General features: G+C 47.4%; 1 protein-coding gene across 1 annotated transcript in view; it reads right to left on the reverse strand.

Annotated features, from left to right (window-relative positions):
• The window catches only part of PSD3 (pleckstrin and Sec7 domain containing 3), a 91,590-nt gene extending 74,408 nt beyond the window's left edge, over positions 1-17,182 (reverse strand). The window contains exons 1-4 of the mRNA XM_010565219.1: positions 17,177-17,182; positions 16,463-16,571; positions 2,317-3,391; positions 516-908 (exon numbers count right to left, since the gene is read on the reverse strand). Of these exons, the coding sequence (XP_010563521.1) occupies positions 516-908; positions 2,317-3,391; positions 16,463-16,571; positions 17,177-17,182 (1,583 nt within the window). The remainder of the gene's footprint in view (positions 1-515; positions 909-2,316; positions 3,392-16,462; positions 16,572-17,176) is intronic.
• Between the last annotated feature and the right edge of the window lie 697 nt (positions 17,183-17,879).

A 17,879-nucleotide genomic window follows, 5' to 3' on the forward strand; every position in this document is an offset into this window, starting at 1 on the left:
GAATGTGGTGGGAGCAAAACCTCGTCCCAGCTGAAGTAACCAGCAAAACTCCTGCTGACCTCAAGAGAGGAAAAGCTATGCCCCAATACACACCTTTAAAATCCAAATCACAAACTGCATTTGGACAACTCGTCCGTGTGTACAGGGTGTTATTGTTCCTAAAATTGCTGCTAACAAATTCAGGTATAACTGGAGCTGAACAAGGTTCATCTGTAACCGGTAACTAACCCCTCCAGGGACAGGTTCCAGAGATGTGACAATACCAGCCAGCCTTTTATCAACACAAGTATCACCTACAAAACTTCTGTAAAGTAAATTTGCACTTTTCTAATGAACAGCGGGTTTGGACGGCTCTCTCCTCTCCTGCAGCTCACTCTGTTACACTGGAAATTATTCTGTGTAGAAAACATGCAGTGTTGAAAGAGGCAAAACTACACTCTGAGACAGTCCACTGAAGTAAACAGACATCAGGGAAAAATCAACAGGCACACAGAAAGCTCACCCACTGCTTTTACCTTTCCAAACAAGGGACTTCCGTGACATCTCCTCTGAAGAGTGTTTCTCTTGCATCCCTTAAGCCATTGGCGATGCCTTCACCGCAGCCCTTCATCGCCCCGTCAGGGGGAAGCTGCAGGACATCTGGCTGCCCCGAGGCCGATGTCCGATCTAAAAACTGGCTGCCCTCCTTCATGCGCTGCTGGATCATGGGAGTGAGTGGCATCTCAAAGCTGAAGTAGCTATCAGGCTCCGAGTACAATGTCTCCAGCGACTCCGCGCTGTAGTATAAAGATGTATTGTCTAGGATGTTTTCAAACTGTGAGCTGTACAGATCAGTGGAGATGTCAGAGTGCCTCTGCCCAAGGACATCTTCATATCCTCCCATGGCTGCTTCCCCCTCCTCCATCATCCTGGAAATTAATCAAACAGCTCATTTCAGCTCAGGGGCAAGGTTTAGACCTCTGGGTAAACCTCCTCGCCTTCCACCTTTGCGAACAGAAAGGTCAACGTGGCTTCGTGCAGGAGAGGACACTGTGGGTAAAATGTTAGTTTCTCCTTGCACAACTTCTGTTCGTGACTGGCACCATCTCTCTCTCTGGGGACATAAAAAGAAACAATCTTCTGCGTAAAAGAGGGGGGCAGGGGGAAAGCCTAATATTGCCTAACAGTTAGCATCAGCTGCTTATGTGCAAAGGAGAGGAGCACTCACAAATGCGTAAGGTCTCTGCTAGCACCACTGCCATGCCAGAGGCTGCACAGGTCAGAGACGTGCACCCAGATGGGCCCTCTGCCTCTGGAGGACAGTTTGCTGGCTCTGCAGTCCCAGGGCTGGGGTCTTTGGCGAAAAGCTGGAGGGAACCCCTCCAAAATGCAAAGGGAAGCAAATGCAACTAAAAAACAGGAGCTGGGAGAACCAGATCTGAAGAGGGAAGACTCGGCCTGCTTGCAGATGCACAGGGGAAGGTGTAGCATCCCCCTGTGGAGAGTTTTCTTCTCTGCTGCACCAAATGCTGTGGGACTTCGGCATCAGGGATGCCTGCCCAAGCAATCCCACATGCTAGCCAAAGCAAAACTCCATGGATCCCAAGGTGCAGAGGCAGTAGTGCCTCCCTTGCTGAGATCCTGCTGTGTCAACAGCAACACCCTACCAGGTCAGAGCAGTTTGCTCAGAGCGCACCAGTGGGACCATTTGCTTTGTTACAGATGTGCATCAGGAAAGAGAAGTGGACAAATCGTGATGGTCTTGTAAAAAGCAGCAGACAATCTTTGCAATATATATAGCTAAACTTATATAAACACAGATAGATAGATAGATAGATAGATAATACAGAAAGCACATCACAGCATTTACCCTTATATAACCTACAGGGCCCTGGGTAAAAAGTCTTTATTATCCAACCTCTCAGAGGTGCTTGCAACATTCTTGCATGAACTCTGCCAGAAACCAGAAAATCTGGCCAGGCACACATGGCCAGGCCTGCATGCTGCCTATATTTAATTACATGCCATGCCTGGATCCCAACTACACCTGCTACAGATGCTTCATCACACAGCCATTACTCTGCAGACAAGAGACACCTTTACGTTTCCAAACCTGAGATGGACTTCAAACTTCAGCAAGGTGCTGTGGACAGGGTTCAGTCCCAACTTCACACACTAGCCACCACCAGGCATGAACCGCTACGATCGCCACCATGCCGCAGGCAGCGGACAAACATTCACTGTTTGTCATTAGCTCCTAAGCGGTAGGCACAAGCCACGTGCTTGGGATGAGAGTAACCCCGCCTGCCCCCTGCACCCCCCCAAGCACCATCTCACCTGCCCTGGCCTCTCGCTAGCACAGCCATCTCTTCCTCACTGTGGCTCTTCTTGTCCTTCACAAAAACTTCATCCTCCCCGCTTTCATCAAGCAGCACCAGAGGAGTGGCTCCAGAGGCAGCGGGTCCCAGCCTCAGGTCCTCACAGACCTCGCTCCAAGCGCTGTCCTGCGAGGAGACCAAGCCTGGGGAGACCATCAGTGGTGCAGGGTGGCTGGATGTTTTGGGGGATGCCTTCTTCTCCACAGACACAGTCTCCAGCAGCGAGTGCTTCTTTCTTCTCTGCTCCTCGGCTTTTTGCAGCCATAAAATCTCCACCCCTTGAAATTCTACGTGTTTGCTCACAGCTGCCTCTTTAGAGAGCCTTCTCTCAGGACCCATTTGCATTTTGCCTTGACTGTACGCTGAAAACTCCTCAAAATGCGCCCACCCCTCCACTCTGCTGGCTGCTTCCAGGTTTGTCACAGATGGTCTATGACAGCTTGTCTCCTGCGCTGCATGGACCTCCTCGGCTTTATTACTGATGGCTTGCAAGGACTCGGACTGCTTTTCTCCAGTCCATATTGCAGCCAGATCTTTCTCTATGATCAAATGCATTTTTTCTTCAGCTGTTCGTTCAGATGGAAGAGGCATGTCTGAGGGTTTTTCTTGGCCTGCTGGAACTGGTTCTCTGGCTGCCTGCACATTTTGGCTGCCAGTAACACTCTTTTTTTCCATTTGAGTCTCTGAGTCAAGAGAAGTATTTGCTCTCTCTTGCACCTTTGTTGTTTCCAGCCGTCGAGAGATTTTCATAATCTCTGGCAGGTCACCGGCAGGTTGCAAACCTTCTTCTGGGGCATGCAGCTGTGCTGCCCCAGCATCAGGTCTCAAATTGTCTGCAGGAGCCGCACACTGAGGAAGGGACCTGCCAGGTACCCGGTGGTGACTGTCCCCTATTTCTGGACTGTGTGTCACAGGCTCTGCCTGGCATGGCGATGAAGCCCTCGGCACATCTCCACTTGGCTCTATGGTGCCATACTCTGGAAATTCATTGATGATCGTATGAGGGACCAAAGTGCTGCTTGCATGGCCACTACCTGCACAGAAGAAAAGAGAGTGTGGGTTTATCTACCATGTGCATAAGCAAAAAGCCCGACCTCCCTTCCCAGCCCTCTCTCCCCTGCAGGGAAAATACCATTCAGTTTAACTCACTTCTGCATGGTCTCACACTGCAGTTATCCAGAGCCGGTCCTTTTACATACAAGTTTTTGGGCAGCCCTACTTTGGGAGCATGCACTACTGAGGAAGGAATGCCAGAAATGTCTACTACACTTCAGAAAGGGTCCCGGTGGCCCATGAACAGTCTGAGGCCACAGGCCAGACGCAAAGGCTGAAGAAAACAGATATTCAGAGGTCTGACATCCATCCACAGCATGTGCCATACATGTTGGTTTTATTTTAAAGAAATGTTTTTAGGTCATTTTCACTTGTAAAGATGAAACACTGGGAAGTTAATCAGCCACACCCTGTATATTCCACAGCCTTGACAAAACCAATTAGCTAAATTACAAAGCAATTAATGAGCAATTCAACTTTCTGCCAGCACTACCCTCTTCCTTTAACAACTAGGGTAACTGAAGGTTGTGTTGCAGTGATATACGCATACCGAGCAGTTCACATTTTCTGTTGCAGCAAATTCACCGCTGCACAGAAAGCTTGCTACCCCTCCCCTCATGGTGCTGCTTTTCCAACTGATGTAAACAAAGCAAGAGCGAAAACGGATGGTCCCATTTTCCAAGCGCCAAGCACCCAGTGGCTCCCATTGTTGTGGGGTAACAGAGAACCAGCTGTCCTCAGAGGGACCTCATGGATGACACAATGACAGATACTTGGCCACCTAATACTACGGCCCAAGGAGGAACTGAGCTTTTAAAAAAAAAAAAAAACAAAAACCACCAAAAAACAAACCAGCAACAGCTGCATTTGCTGCACCCTTCTGGAAAAAACTGGCCTGGAGTATAAAAGTGCTTTAAAACAAACAACAAGGGGGCCGAATCCAAACACCTACTCTGAAAAATGTCAGGGGTGACAGCTCTGAAACCAGACACCAACTTGCATTTGGATGCTTTGCCCTGCTCAAGCTGCATCTCTAGGTGCTGTGCTGCAAACCAATCCCCATCTCCGCTCCGAGCAGGCTGGCCACAAGCCATTTCTGAGGAGGAAGCCATGTAACTGTGGTTAATGACAGGCTGAGTTCAAGGTGAAAGGGAAAATAATTTCACGCGAGCTCAGCACTCCACTAATGGCTATCTATCTGCTAGTAGTTTGTAACACCTGCCAGCTCACTATCCAGTATATCTAGCCACAGGGTAAACACTGCACCTTGTGCATGGTGCAGGATCAAAGTGACAGACTTGGACCATGCCAAACCACAGTCTCTTTGCCTGTAGGTTCTCCAGATACCTCCATGGTATTGATTTAATTACTCCATAATAAAACTTCAGTGGGTCAGGCTTCACCTGGATGATATGGTTGCTGTTGAGGACAGCGACTGCACAAAGCAGGGATCTTTTCACTCCTGCAAGGTCCCAGGGAGCTGTGAGGAGTATAGATGTCCTGTCCACTTCTGCATCACCAGTCTGCCGCCATGGCAGGGTTTCCAACACACAGGTGCAGGTGCACTGGGAGAGTGTAAGGAAGAGAGCAAGGTCCCTCTCTCCATGTAAGCATTTCCAGGCATGGTGCTTCTTCTAAGTGCCCAAAGCCCCAGACAAACAGCCCCCTTTACACACTGTTCAGCCATGCAGTCCTTGAGTGCATCCCAAGCCCACCCACTTCATGGCACAGGCGCCAGGTTGCCATTAGGACACACTTTCACCAGCATGGACTCACAGATGCGAACAATGCTGTGTGGCTGCAACGTCCCTACACCTGCACCAGGACCAGCCCAAGCCAGCAAAAGGTCCCAGCTTTCCATCCCTCAGCCCTGGTCTGCTCTAATGCAGTGGCTGGTCTCAGCACACGTCCAGAGATGGGATTTTTCAAGAGACAAGAACTGCCATGAACCCTTCTCCATGGACACAGGTCCACCTACAGCAACTCTCAGCTGGCAGACCTGCAAGTGGCAGGTGCCCCAGCTGGGATTGCCTCATGCCCCCAGCACCATGGGGCAGCACTTGGCCACCCCGCTGCCTGGGCCGCACGCTCCAGCCACATCCCAAAGGAAGGCAATGCATAGTGCCCCAGGAGCTGGGACCCCCCACGCTTCCCTCCCACCCATGCACCCCGCCTCGTTGGAAGGAAGCCCGGAGCATCGCCCCCCCGGCCCCCCATGGGTCTGGGATGCAGCCAACATGCGCTGGAGGCCAAGCACTGACAAGGAACCACACACAGACCCTGCCAAGGGGCCAGGCTCGTCTCTGCTAATTGCTATCTTAGCTTCTGAACCAACACGAGGGAAACACAGGCAGCCTTCTTTCTGGCGGTGCATGCTAAATACACTGCTGCGCGTCCCCATCTGCCACCAAAGGCCGCTGCTGGCAGCAGTAAGCAGTCCTGAGCAAGTTTCTGATTTACTTCTCCTGAACTTCATCCCAAGCAAACTTTACCCTCTGGCAGGCCCAGCAGACTCCAGAAGAGGTACAGGTACAGAGCACATGCATGCATATATGGGCACAGAGACATGCAGGCAGAGGGAGTGTGCACACAGGTACCTCTCTGCCATGCTTGCAAGCTGTATTTCACCTGGGCAAGAGAGGAGCACTTTCACGGTGGGAATTTAAGGCCTTTTCTATAGTGAGGTGCCAGCAGCCCTGCTCTAGAAGGACTGCTGCTGCTACCATATGCGAGCACAAGTCAGCGGGATTCTCGCCTTCACAGCATCCTGCAGGAACGTTGCCTAATTCACTGCCCAATTACAAAAAAATCACATATGGCACCAAAGCAGCAGTCTGTCCCCATTATGTTAGGTACTACCATGCACATGACTGCCACGGTCTCCGCTTCTTCCGGTCAAACACCACCAATTGCCCCCCACTCTTAAAAGGTGCAAAGCCTTTCCCTTTGCTCAGAGAGCTATTTCAGGTACCAGAGCTTACAGGAGCTTGAGCTCTTTAAGGGAAACTCCTCCCTTATTCCCATCCACCACCACAGCATCATGTCTTGCTGCAGCTACTGGCATATCCTGTCCAACCCCATCCCCCAATATGACTGCATTACAAACAAGGCTAGAAAGGCAACAACAAAATTTAAGGACCGCACTGAAGATGAGCAGGGAAAAAAAATACCCGCCACCAAACAAACAAAGAAAGGACACACACTCTCAGGTAACACCAATTTCTACTTTGCATTGAAGGTGGCTTCTTTCAACAAAGCAAAAAAAAGGAAAAAAAAGGGAAAAAAAAGAATTAAACGGAGAGAGAAAAAGCTAAAATAGAAAGGGGGTGAGTGGCTAGAAAACTGAGACCGGGCAAATATAACCTAACAGCAGTTGGCAGCCTTTCTGATGACTAGACGTTGAAAGAATTCATGACTTAAATCAGGCATAGATATGATATTTCATAAGTAAATAACCATTCCATGTCAAGCAAGCTTGTCTACAGCATAATAAAAGGAAATTCTAGGAAGCAAAACACAAATTACAAGCATAGACAGACATTTTGTTTACAGGTACATTTTACAAAAGAATGGTGTGAGTGTCTCTCTCTATACAGTATATATATATATATATATATATATTAGCTAGCTCAACAAATTAGATATAGTTGCTTGAACAGTCTCCTTACTCACAGAGGTTACTGTAGCTCCAGCAGTTACCCATTGGTCAAAGAAATAAAATGCACAGATCATCAGTTTATCTATAGCGATACCAGCTAATTCAATTGCTGCTGTTCTAGTCAACTGGAATCAAAATAGTTTCAAATTTCCTGGCAGCTGCTGCCCTGCACTGCACACAATGATGTAAATGGATGCTTTCTGAGTATTATGAAACTGATGGGGGAACTGCAGTCTCATTCAGTCTATCGCAGGAGCTAAGGAGTCCACCTTGGCAGCTTGCAGGGGAGAAAAAAAAATTTCCTCCAGCAAGGCTGCCTGACAGTATGCCAGGGAGATGTCTGTGCTTAGCTGCCGTTTATTATAACCGCGTCTGTAAGGGAAGAAATGGGAAGAATGGCGATGCTGAGAGTCGTGTGCTGGTTTCAGAGCGCGGGGCGCCTGACGGGCTTTTGGCATTACTGAGCTGGAAGGTTTCACAAAGCAGCCCAGTCAGCTTGGATTATATGTCTCTGCAGCTCCTTGTGCCGATCACAAGCAGCACGTGGGTGAGCCTGCATGCAGCGTCACACCAGTTATGCTTTTTTGGTACCGGCATTTCTTGCCATTATTTGTAAATGGCAAATTAGGCCACGTAAAAACAATGCATGTGTTAAGAGGAAATGAAAAGCTAGGTAACAGAGCTTAATGAACTTATCGCAGGATTATGGCATTGTATCGTTATTGCAGCCTGCCAGAGAGAGAGGTGGGTCACATGTCTCAGCATCCTGCACTCCCTTGAGTTACAACTTCTGTGGTAACTAAAACTATTCCGATTTATAAAGCAGTGCCTGCACATGCTGAGATGGAGCAGCCTCCCCCTGTGAGAGGGGAGGGATGCTGCACAATCACTGGCAGCCTTGCGCAGCGGTGTTTTCCAAATGATGTCATTCTCCATGCCATAATAGGTCCTGCCTGGCCGGCGGAGGTCCTTCGTTAGCCAAAGCCAGGGGATTAGCATAATGCAAGCACCATGCTTTTGTAACTGGACTGGAAATGTCCACACCAGGTTGGGCGCAAGGCTTTCTGCAGCTTGCAGCCACTCCTGGCTTTTGGGCAATTTGCTTGCGGGGGGAAGCGGAGACAGGCCTTCATCCCTGCAAAGTTACACTGGCATTATTCAAGAACAACAAGTTGGTGGAAACGGGGAAGCTGAGTGAAGGCAGGGCACAGGACTGGGGGAGCAGAGGGAAGAGGTAGGGGCGAGTTGCCTAGAACATAAGCCCTGGTTAAATGCCTCTGCTGTCTTAGCAAACACGCAGGGAAGGTGGAGGGCACCAGAGACATGGCAGCACCTATGTAGAAGTGGTGACTGTGTTGGCTGAGATCCCTCATCCCAAAAAGAGACAATCGGTGGGGGTCCCCTGCTGCTGTCAGTGGCAAGTCTGACACAGACCCAGTAGTGTGCACAGGCAGCGTGCGCCTTGCACTCACCATGCACACACAGTCAGGCAGTGGTATGGCAGCCAGCGGCTCAGGGTTACCCAGAAGTTAAACTGACCAGTTCAGGGAAGAAAATAATCCCCCTGCAAGCACCCAGGGGCAGTGTGTTGCTCAGGAAATCCCGCACCCAGGGCTTGCTGCACAGTGGAAGAAGTTATGAGAGAAGTACTGCTCACTGCTGGTCTTGCATAGTTCCCTAAATTCTGGGGGTTTGGGGCAGCCAGAGCTGTGTTAAGTGAACCTTCAGTCTGCCACAGGACAGCCATGCCCACTAGATAAATTCATCACAAATCTCTCTGCTAGCCAAGTCCCAGCACCTAGAGTCAGGTGGTGATGTGATGCCCAAGATATCACGGCTTGAAAAACAGAGACTGAGAAAAGCTGCCAGGTAAGAATGTAAATCCTGCCTGCTAAGAAAGCAATGACCAAAAGAGCATGCAAAATACCCGGGTCACTGTGTGCCTGCTTGAGAGCATGTGGGTTGTTTTTTTTTACAATGACAAACCTTCTAACCCTGTTCTTGATGGAAAACCTTAGGTAAGCAATGCTGTGACTTGGTTGCGTATTTTTTTTCCCCACAGTTTTTAACTATTTCCCAGTGGTAAACAGGGTTTGGGGGCACTTGCGTAACCCCCACCACGCTGAATGAAGAGTCCTCCAGGGAATCCCACACCTTTCCCTGGGCTGCGGGAAGGATGGCACCTTGCCGCAGCAGCTCACAGGCCTACAGTGAGCTCAGAACAGGACGAAGTCCAAAATTAACATGCAGCACGTGCTGGGAGAGTTTAGTGTGAGAGATTATCCACTACAAATTGCTGCATGGGCCACAGATGGTCAGTGAGATAGCTCGGTCCCAAGAGTCATTACCCTAGAAAGCAGAAGAATAGAGCGAAACAGCTGCTAGCATGAGCAGGAACAGAAGGGAATACAAAGGGAGTATCTGGGCTCTTTATCCTGATGTAAAAGCATGGGTGAGTCTTACTATATTTAATGCACTTTTCTTCTTTAAAGCCCCACTGCCTGGAATGACATGGCTGTGCAAATCTCAAGTTTTGGTTTAAGACTTGTATTTGGGAAAGTCTTAAACCCCAAATTCAAAAGACAGATCCAAAAAGAATCTGAAATTTTCTATTTTTCCACCGCTGTGACTTAGAAAGGAAGCGGCTAACAGGTGATTTTCGAAGTGTAGATACACACAGTGATAGCAAGAATTACTCTAAAAGCTCTCAAAGAGCCTTCAGCTGAAAGAGCAAACTTCTGGAGCAGTGACAGCCCACAGCTGCTTTGACACTTGCAGCGTCTACAAAGACTTTACAGCCTCTCTGAATCCACTTGTACTCAATGTTACGTATTTAAAATACTGTATTTTTAAAGAATCTTTCTAAAACCCTCCAGAAGCCCTTCAAATAGAAAGATCTCTTCAGATAAAAAACATATCGCCAGACTTTTCGCAAGCAACAATGGCTTAAGAAAACCCACGCTACTACTCACAGATCTCAGAAACTCTGGATTTTTCCAGCAGCCGCTGAAGAAACTAGGCAGATCCGCAGGAAAGGATGTCCTTTACTGCATTTCAGGGTTCGGGACCAATTAGTCAGGCTAAGAGAAAGCTTGCTAAGCAGTCCTCAAAGCACCACAGGAGCTGGATATCAAGTTACGCACCCAGCTAAAACAGAAATAGGGCCCAGAGGGACATGTGTCTCTCCCGGGCTCCCAGTATTTGCTGCTAAAGGCGCAGCTGGACATGGCACCGTAACTTTTCAGCAAGCTCGCACAGTGAATGAGATTCCCTTCCTCAGGAAGCTGGACAGAGTTAAGTAAACAACACAGGGGTCTAGAGCAGAAGGCACTTGTTAAAGTGGTGAACTGCAAAGAGGAAAAACACTTGCTGTACCCTGTTACACTTTTTCAGTGCAATACCAGGCCTGAACTGCATCTACCCACATAATTTTAATTAAACGCCTTCTCCATGTTTATTATCAAGCCGTCTCCAGCAGCAGGATAACATGCATCTTTTCCTTCAGAAAGCTTCAGAGATGAATCAAGGCTACAGCACGATGGAGGGCTTGTGTTGGTGTGCTGCCTATCTCACCAGGTGATGGGGCTGAAGCCAAGGAGAGGAGCCCATGGCGACAACAAGCAAAAGTGCAGCTGTGCCCAGCCGTACCCGCCTACAGCCAGCCAAGTCCACTGTCTGAACCTCTCCTGTTGTGCCCACTGACCTGGATGCGTCGTTTTCAGTCCGCCCGACTGAAGAGAAGGGCCTGACCGCCTCCGGGAAGTGTTTCTGAGCCCTGCCAGCTTCAGCCAAGCTCAGCCTGTGCCACGTGTGCTCAGAGCATCTGAAGCGGCCAGACACCACCAACGGGCTGCCAGCACCACCAGGCCCCTAAAATATTTGTGCGCTCACGTCAGCACGGCTCTCAGCTTCGGCCGACAGCCCACAGACAGGGAGGTAATTACTGCCTTAACTCTGGCATTTCCTAACTTCTGAGTGCTTAACTCTGCACCTTTAAAAAACAATAAACAAACAGCCCATGTTTTAATGATTATTTGTACTAAACCCTTGGCCTTCAAACAACTCTGTTGTTTACCAAGTCAAGGATGTGGTCATCTCCTCCCTGCAGCTGATGATAACTTCAGCTATCCAGCTTTCAAGTACAGGTCCCAAGACATCCAGTTTCCTCCTGCAGAGCAAGGGACCTAGCATAGTGCCTCACACCCCTTTAGTTTTCCCTTCCCTCGGACTGGAAACCCAGACATCCATCATGCCACGCCTGACGGCTCCACAGCACACCCCAGCCTTTGCCAGCCCGGGGAAGCGGAACTCAGAAATTCAAAGGTAGAGACAGCAAAGACAGGTCCACATCATGCAGCTGACATGCAGAGCACAGTGCAACCTGTCCTTCACCAGCATTAATTTGTCCATATGCACAGTCAGATGTGCTCTTCTGACAGCACTGTAGGAGATTGCTGCTCTTCAGAGCATCCAAGCAGTAGTTTAAAATCACCTGGTTTACTCTGCATTGGAGTGAAAGAGGAGCACTCGGCACAGCCTGTCAATGTGCTGGTGCCAGAGAGGTAATCACTTCTTAGAGTGCACAAACTCAACCGGAAAAGTACCTTTTAATACAGTACCTCTGGAGACTTAGATTTAAAAAGTTAACCTTCTCTTTGCATCATTGCCAACCAGCAATACCAAACAGCAGGGATACCTATGAGAAAACGTATTTATTATATTGATTACACACTACTGTTTAAAAACTTCTGCAGGTCTTCAGTGTGTCAGAAAATGCAGTGGGACACTAGAAACAACAACAAAAAAAACCCCTGATAGAGTCAAGTATGCACAACAGAATGATGGAATTTTAATTAAGTGTGGGGGGGCACCACAGGTCTGAGCTTTCCAGATTCCAGCCTTGCATGTGTCCCTGATAAATGTTGCAGGACATACTCCTAAATGCACATCTGACATACCTACCCTCACAGGCTCTGTCCCCTGTAATTACACAACATGAATGTGAAAATCGGGCAATCCTTCAGCCCTCAGAAAATGCAGGGAATTGTACCTTTTCAGGAAAGCAGAGCCGCAGAGGAAGATACCAGACCAGGGAGCCCAGACTTTCAGGATTGCCTGGAGATGGAAAGACCAAGAGATGAAAACATGACAAAGGGTGGTGCATCGAAATGGAAAGGGATGCAGTTGAAGCACTGGGCAAGACTACAGTCAGTGATCTGATCTAGCATGAGAGTGATGCAATGTGTGAGTGACTGTGGTCTAAGGGCAGTTTTTGGAGTGAGGATCAGGAAGGTGCCACATCCATGCAGTGCAAGGAGGATGCAGCAGAGCTGGACACAGATGGCTTGAAGTGACACAGAGGAAGCAAGCGAGGCAGAAGAGCAAAGGACAGCCTAGTAAGTTAGTGATACCCATTTTACAGACAGTTACTGGAGTAATTTTCTTAACGCTGTTCAAATCAGCATCATAGGACCAGAAAAGGCTTTGCTTCTACAAAAAAAGGAGCCATTGTGTGCTTCCTTTGCTCCTGAAACAAGGTAAAGCAATTCTACAGCAAAAGCAATCATTTCCATGATTCAGGTTCAGTAATGAGTAGGCTGCATGGATTAAAGTATGCATTTCGTTTTCTTTCATGTGTCAGCTCTGGCACCGTTTGACCCCTTGCAGAGGTGATTCAGCGCACACTGCCAGGAGAAAGTAAACCTTTTTTAGAATTGTTTTTTGGGCATTGTTTTGGGTTTGTTACTGGTTTTGCTGGCTTGAGCTTGCTAAGAAAACAGATGAGCACAAGAACTAGCATGAGACAGTCCGCTGCAGCGTGTGGCTGGGACCATCTCTTTTGGCAGAAGCAAGCTGTTAGAGGAGCTCAGTTGCCTCATGACACCTCACTGTACACAAAACAGCAAGTGACAGGCTTTCCAAAAAGCTATTTGTTTCACCAAGAATTCAAAAACAAGCTTCTTCCAGCAGCTGTTGGGATAGACCAGATTTGCACAGCAACACGGGGACTCTTGGTACAGGGCTTTTTTGTGAAGGGTAAGATTAAACCCTCTGTTACACCAGGGGGGTGTGTGTGTGTGAAAGCTTTTTCCTAGAAGCATCAGAGAAAAGACTATTTATGAGTCTTAAGAAGCTATTTTCTTCCTAACAACTGTCTTGGATTTATATTCTCATATAACAGGAATTATGGGGTCCTTGGCTTTCATGTTTACTCAAGCAATTATTTTGTAGGATCCCCCTCTGTTTTCCCCAAGGAAGCACTTGTTAGGACTAAGTCATGTTGTTAGGACTTCTTCTTTCTTTTTGGTATTTAAACGTATTAACTGCAAAGTCATAAAAATCAGTACTCTGTAGAGTGCCCAAGCCTCAAGATAAGGCTGCTCAATAGAGATCACTGTTTCCACAGCCAGTTCCAGAGGAGGGTATGTTTCCATATAAAACAAGCACCCTTTATGTCAACGAGGCTGAGAAGACGTCTTGTGCAACCCAGCCTAATTCAGGTTTTAAAAAACATTTTCTTTTGCTGGAAGGCAGAAGGCTGGGGTTTTCACCGAGGAAGGTAGCCAGGAGGCACAGGGACGCGTGGCCATGCGTGGTGCATCCTCCCCGCTCCCATGGCAGCAAAAAGCAGCCCCACAAGCAGGAGTCTGCAGGGAGATGTACAGCCCCGAGCCCTCCCGCGATGTGATGAGGGTCCCAGGGGCCTGGACCTGCTTCTGCTCCGAGTGATGCATCCAGGGCAGGAGGATGGGCAATAGAGAGGAGAGAGGAGAACAGAGGAGAGGAGAGGAGAGGAGAGGAGCCAGACAAGGCATTACACAGTAAAGATGAGAGCACATGAGTACATCAGGGATCACAAATATCCCAGATAAAACCAGACTGAGGGCAGCAAAGGAGAGAAATGAGGAGGAACTGTTTTTAATGTGGCAGCTTTATTAGCATTTGAATATCATCGATGAAACACCTCTTCTACAGGCATCTAACCTTTTTTTCCCTTCCTCTCACCTGTGAAAAATGACCACAAGCTTCAACCTGGAAGGTAAAAATCAGCACAGCAGCTTATTAACAAATTCAGCCATCTCCCATCTAGGCAAACAGAAGTGTTTCCTAGAGTCGGCCCCAATTATTCTTCCTTCTTCGTGAATTGGCTTGTCCAATGCAAGTATTTTAATACCCAATTAAAAAATTTATACCCTCAACAGTATCCAGCAGGGCTTCAGTAATATGATTGTGGCTGAAAGGGAAAGGATAAACTGGGAGGCAGAAGTAATTAAGCCGTTCAGCAGCTTACATGTTACATTCTCAGTTTCTGAGGCCAGCCAAGGCACGGGTGAACTGCTTTGGGTTAGATAAATTAAAGTTCAGCTTTACTGCCCACAGTGACAAGCTGTTCTCTTGATCTAGTTTAAAAACCAGTACTTCTCCTGGCCCTGCCCCCATCAGTCGTTTGCTTGAAATCTTTCATACTTTGACCCACAAAAGCCATGTCTTCTTTCTTTTAAAGGCAACTTTAGAAAGAAGCAGGTTGGATTGGATTTTTGGTGGCGTTTTCTCCCTCCCCATCTAACACACAGAATGACAGAAAGACTTTCAGGCATAGCTGCTTCCCCGCAAAACGTATGTCACGACATACTCAACATATGTCAAATCAAAGGAAGCCAGGATTTCGTGCACAGAGCCCTGGGTTTGTACTACTGTGCCCTCAGTCACCCTGTCCTCATTCATCTCCAGTTAATAAGCAGTTAAAATCTGTTCACTTGAAGAAAAAAAATAGAAGGGGCAGCACCACTCTCATCTATCCATTACCGTCAAACATCTTCCTGGAGGAGGAGGAAGAGCATGCATTTGTCTGGGACAGCATGAAGCCAGTCCGGGTAGGCACAAGGTCACCCAGTTTTCAGGTGCAATTCACAAATGTTATATGTTAACCACTGTCAAATATATGGAAACGCTCCTTTGAAGTCACTCCCATTTCACTAATTGTTAGCCCCTAATGGTAGTTTCTGATTAATAAAGGAACAGAAGCAGATTCAGAAACAAGGCAAGAAGCAGCACAGGAAAAATACAGAAAAGTACACACATAAACCAATATATCTGGCTTATTCTTTGCCACCCTTTATTTGAGGGCTCAGTACTCAGTCAGCTCAGAATACCCATCACATTTGATAATTGTTTTGGTTAGTAATAACAATAGATTCACTTGGATTTATTAGACGCAGCATACTTTATTTAATGCCAATCTCCGGAAATGTACTAATGCCTGCTGACAGTGCTCTCACACTGTGTCTCTTCAAACAAGAAATGAGGTCATCATGATTCATGTAATAATACGATACACGCTTTGTGGCAATTTGTAAAAGTTTTTAAAATTCCTAAATGAGGACACTTTCGTTGTTTGGGTTTTTTTCCCCCTCCACTCTGCAATTAGGATTTTCCAAATGGAAGACCAAACTTTAGAAAATCCAGGCAGAAACTGTTTACTCACTTTCCAGACTTCAGTTCTGCTTTTTTATTTTTTTTCCTTTTTTTTCCTTCCCCCTTTCCTCACTGAAGTGGAGGAGACTACACAGCTTGTTTCTGTATGGAAGTGCTGCCCTTCTCTGGCAAGAAGGGAGTCGTCTTTAATTAAAAGCGACATTCCAGAAAGTTTGCAATTAGAAAGGATCAAGGTGCAAAGAGAACAGCCTGAGGAAATACTTTTGCAAAGAGGGCAGAGATTGTTGATAATTACAATGAGGCAAGAGAAATAGGTATAGTAACGACATTTCTTTTCTTCTAAGCTTGGGCTGTGAAAAGGTAGAAAACACCCTGTATTCTAAGAAGAGAACAGAAACAAGGCTGATCCTTAGCATAACATTAGATACTGCACCTGGATTTCTTGAATTACTAACTACAGAGGACGGAGCAGTTAGGATACCACCTCAAGTATCTAAATTAAAATCTTATCAACCTCTAGCTGTGGGAAGAGCAGCATGCAGACCACGAAGGGCATTCCTGGAAGAACCTCCAGGCAGAGATGGCCATGTTTCAGCATGTGCAATTGCAGAACGTGTGGCTGGAACAACTCCGCTGCAGAGAAGTGCTGGGATTCCCTCCGCCAACATGTCTCCAGCACATGAGTCCCCACTGTCACATCGAGGTCGCCCAGGTGAGCCAAAGAGAAAGCGGGGGGGGCGTAAGAGAGGGAACTGCTGTCATTTTCTGGGGCCAAACCAGCAGGCTTGTGTGGTCTGGTACTTGCACTGTGGTCCGGCAAAGGGCAGCGTAGCACAGTGAGCGAGCCCTTGTGGGGTCATTAGGGAGCAGCTTCTGCAAAACTTTCCTGAGTGGCTTAAGAGATTATTATCCGCCCCCCCCCCCAATAGTAATCCCAATAGTAATAAATAGCACTTACCCATTTCTGAACGCTTCTCTTCTTCCAAGCCAAATAAAAATTCATATTTGGCCTTGGCAACAGTCTGGGCATGAGCTGATACATCATTATCCCACACAAGTGCTTCTGCCTGTAGAGTCAAAATAAACAAAGCTTATCTACCTTTTGGTGAAAAAACAGCAGCAGGAACATGAAATCCCTTCAGGTGGGCTGTCAGGTAGGATTTTCAAAGTGTTCATTTAACTCTTACCACCACCAAGATCAACCAAAGCAGACATGGAACAACTCAAGAATGCTTTTGAAGAGCTCACCTCTCTGTCTTCAAACCCAAGCATTTCAGTATTAAGCAGTGATGTCAGAGCACCCAACCCCTCACATCTTTAGCTGGCTTGCCCACTGCAAGGCCAGCAGCACTGGGCAACCATCTCAGTAACACCAGTTAGGGTTAAAAATGCCTAGGGAATAGTATCAGAAATAGCAAATTTGAGTATGGATGTTGCAGAACTGGGACCCATGGGAAAACCATAAATGGGGCAGGCTGTTTCTTTGGGAGAAGACTGGGGTGGAGAAAGGGAGGAGCAAGGGCTACAAGAAGGATGTTCAAAAATGGGAAAAAGGATAATAAGGTATGCAAACGTGTGGTGAGTGATATCTGAGGGTCCCTGTTGGGCAGCCCACACCTGACCACCTCCATCTAGATCAGGACAATAGCCCAACCTGTTCTTATGACAATACCGACATGTCAAACCTTCCTCTGTGGCCAGGAGGTGGGGAGGATGCACAGGGTGGTCTACCCAGCTAGCAGGGGAGCACCTGGGGGGGGATGGATGGACAGACGGATCAAGCATCCCAATGCCACCCAGGCCTAGTGCCACCAGCACCTTCCCACTGCTTCCTACTCATAAGAAACAGATAGACACAGTGAAGGTCCAGTTTCTCAGAGGAGAGAAAGGCTGCAGGACTAAGATTAAAATTAGTTTTCAGAACAGGTGGGAACAAATCAAATCTCCAAGATAAAGCACACACCAGCAATAAACTAGTGCAAAAACTGTCTGCTGTCAGCATTAAGTTTCTTCCTAGCTGGGCAAGATGGAGCTTATAATTATTCTGTCTGAAGTGACAGATGAAATAAATCATTAACTCTATAAATTCTTCAGTAACCTTTACATACATATCCTATGTTTGAGGCAGCCAATTGTTACGGCATAGCAAGTCCTTGCACGGTTCATATTGGCAAAGGCCTTAGCTTACAAAAATGCTCTTTAAAAGAAAGAAGCCAGATGGAGCATTTTGCCCCCCAGGACAACAATAACTTTTATGCACTTCCACCAAATACCTTAGGGTAAGCGTCAGCTACAAACAGAAATTCAAAGTACAGGAGACACATAATTCACAGGAACACACGGTCAAGGCTTTTTAATCAGAGATGGATGGAATT

The sequence above is a fragment of the Haliaeetus leucocephalus genome, unplaced genomic scaffold (genome assembly GCF_000737465.1).
Source record: "Haliaeetus leucocephalus isolate CR32 unplaced genomic scaffold, Haliaeetus_leucocephalus-4.0 Scaffold187, whole genome shotgun sequence".
NCBI classification, from domain to species: Eukaryota; Metazoa; Chordata; class Aves; order Accipitriformes; family Accipitridae; genus Haliaeetus; species Haliaeetus leucocephalus.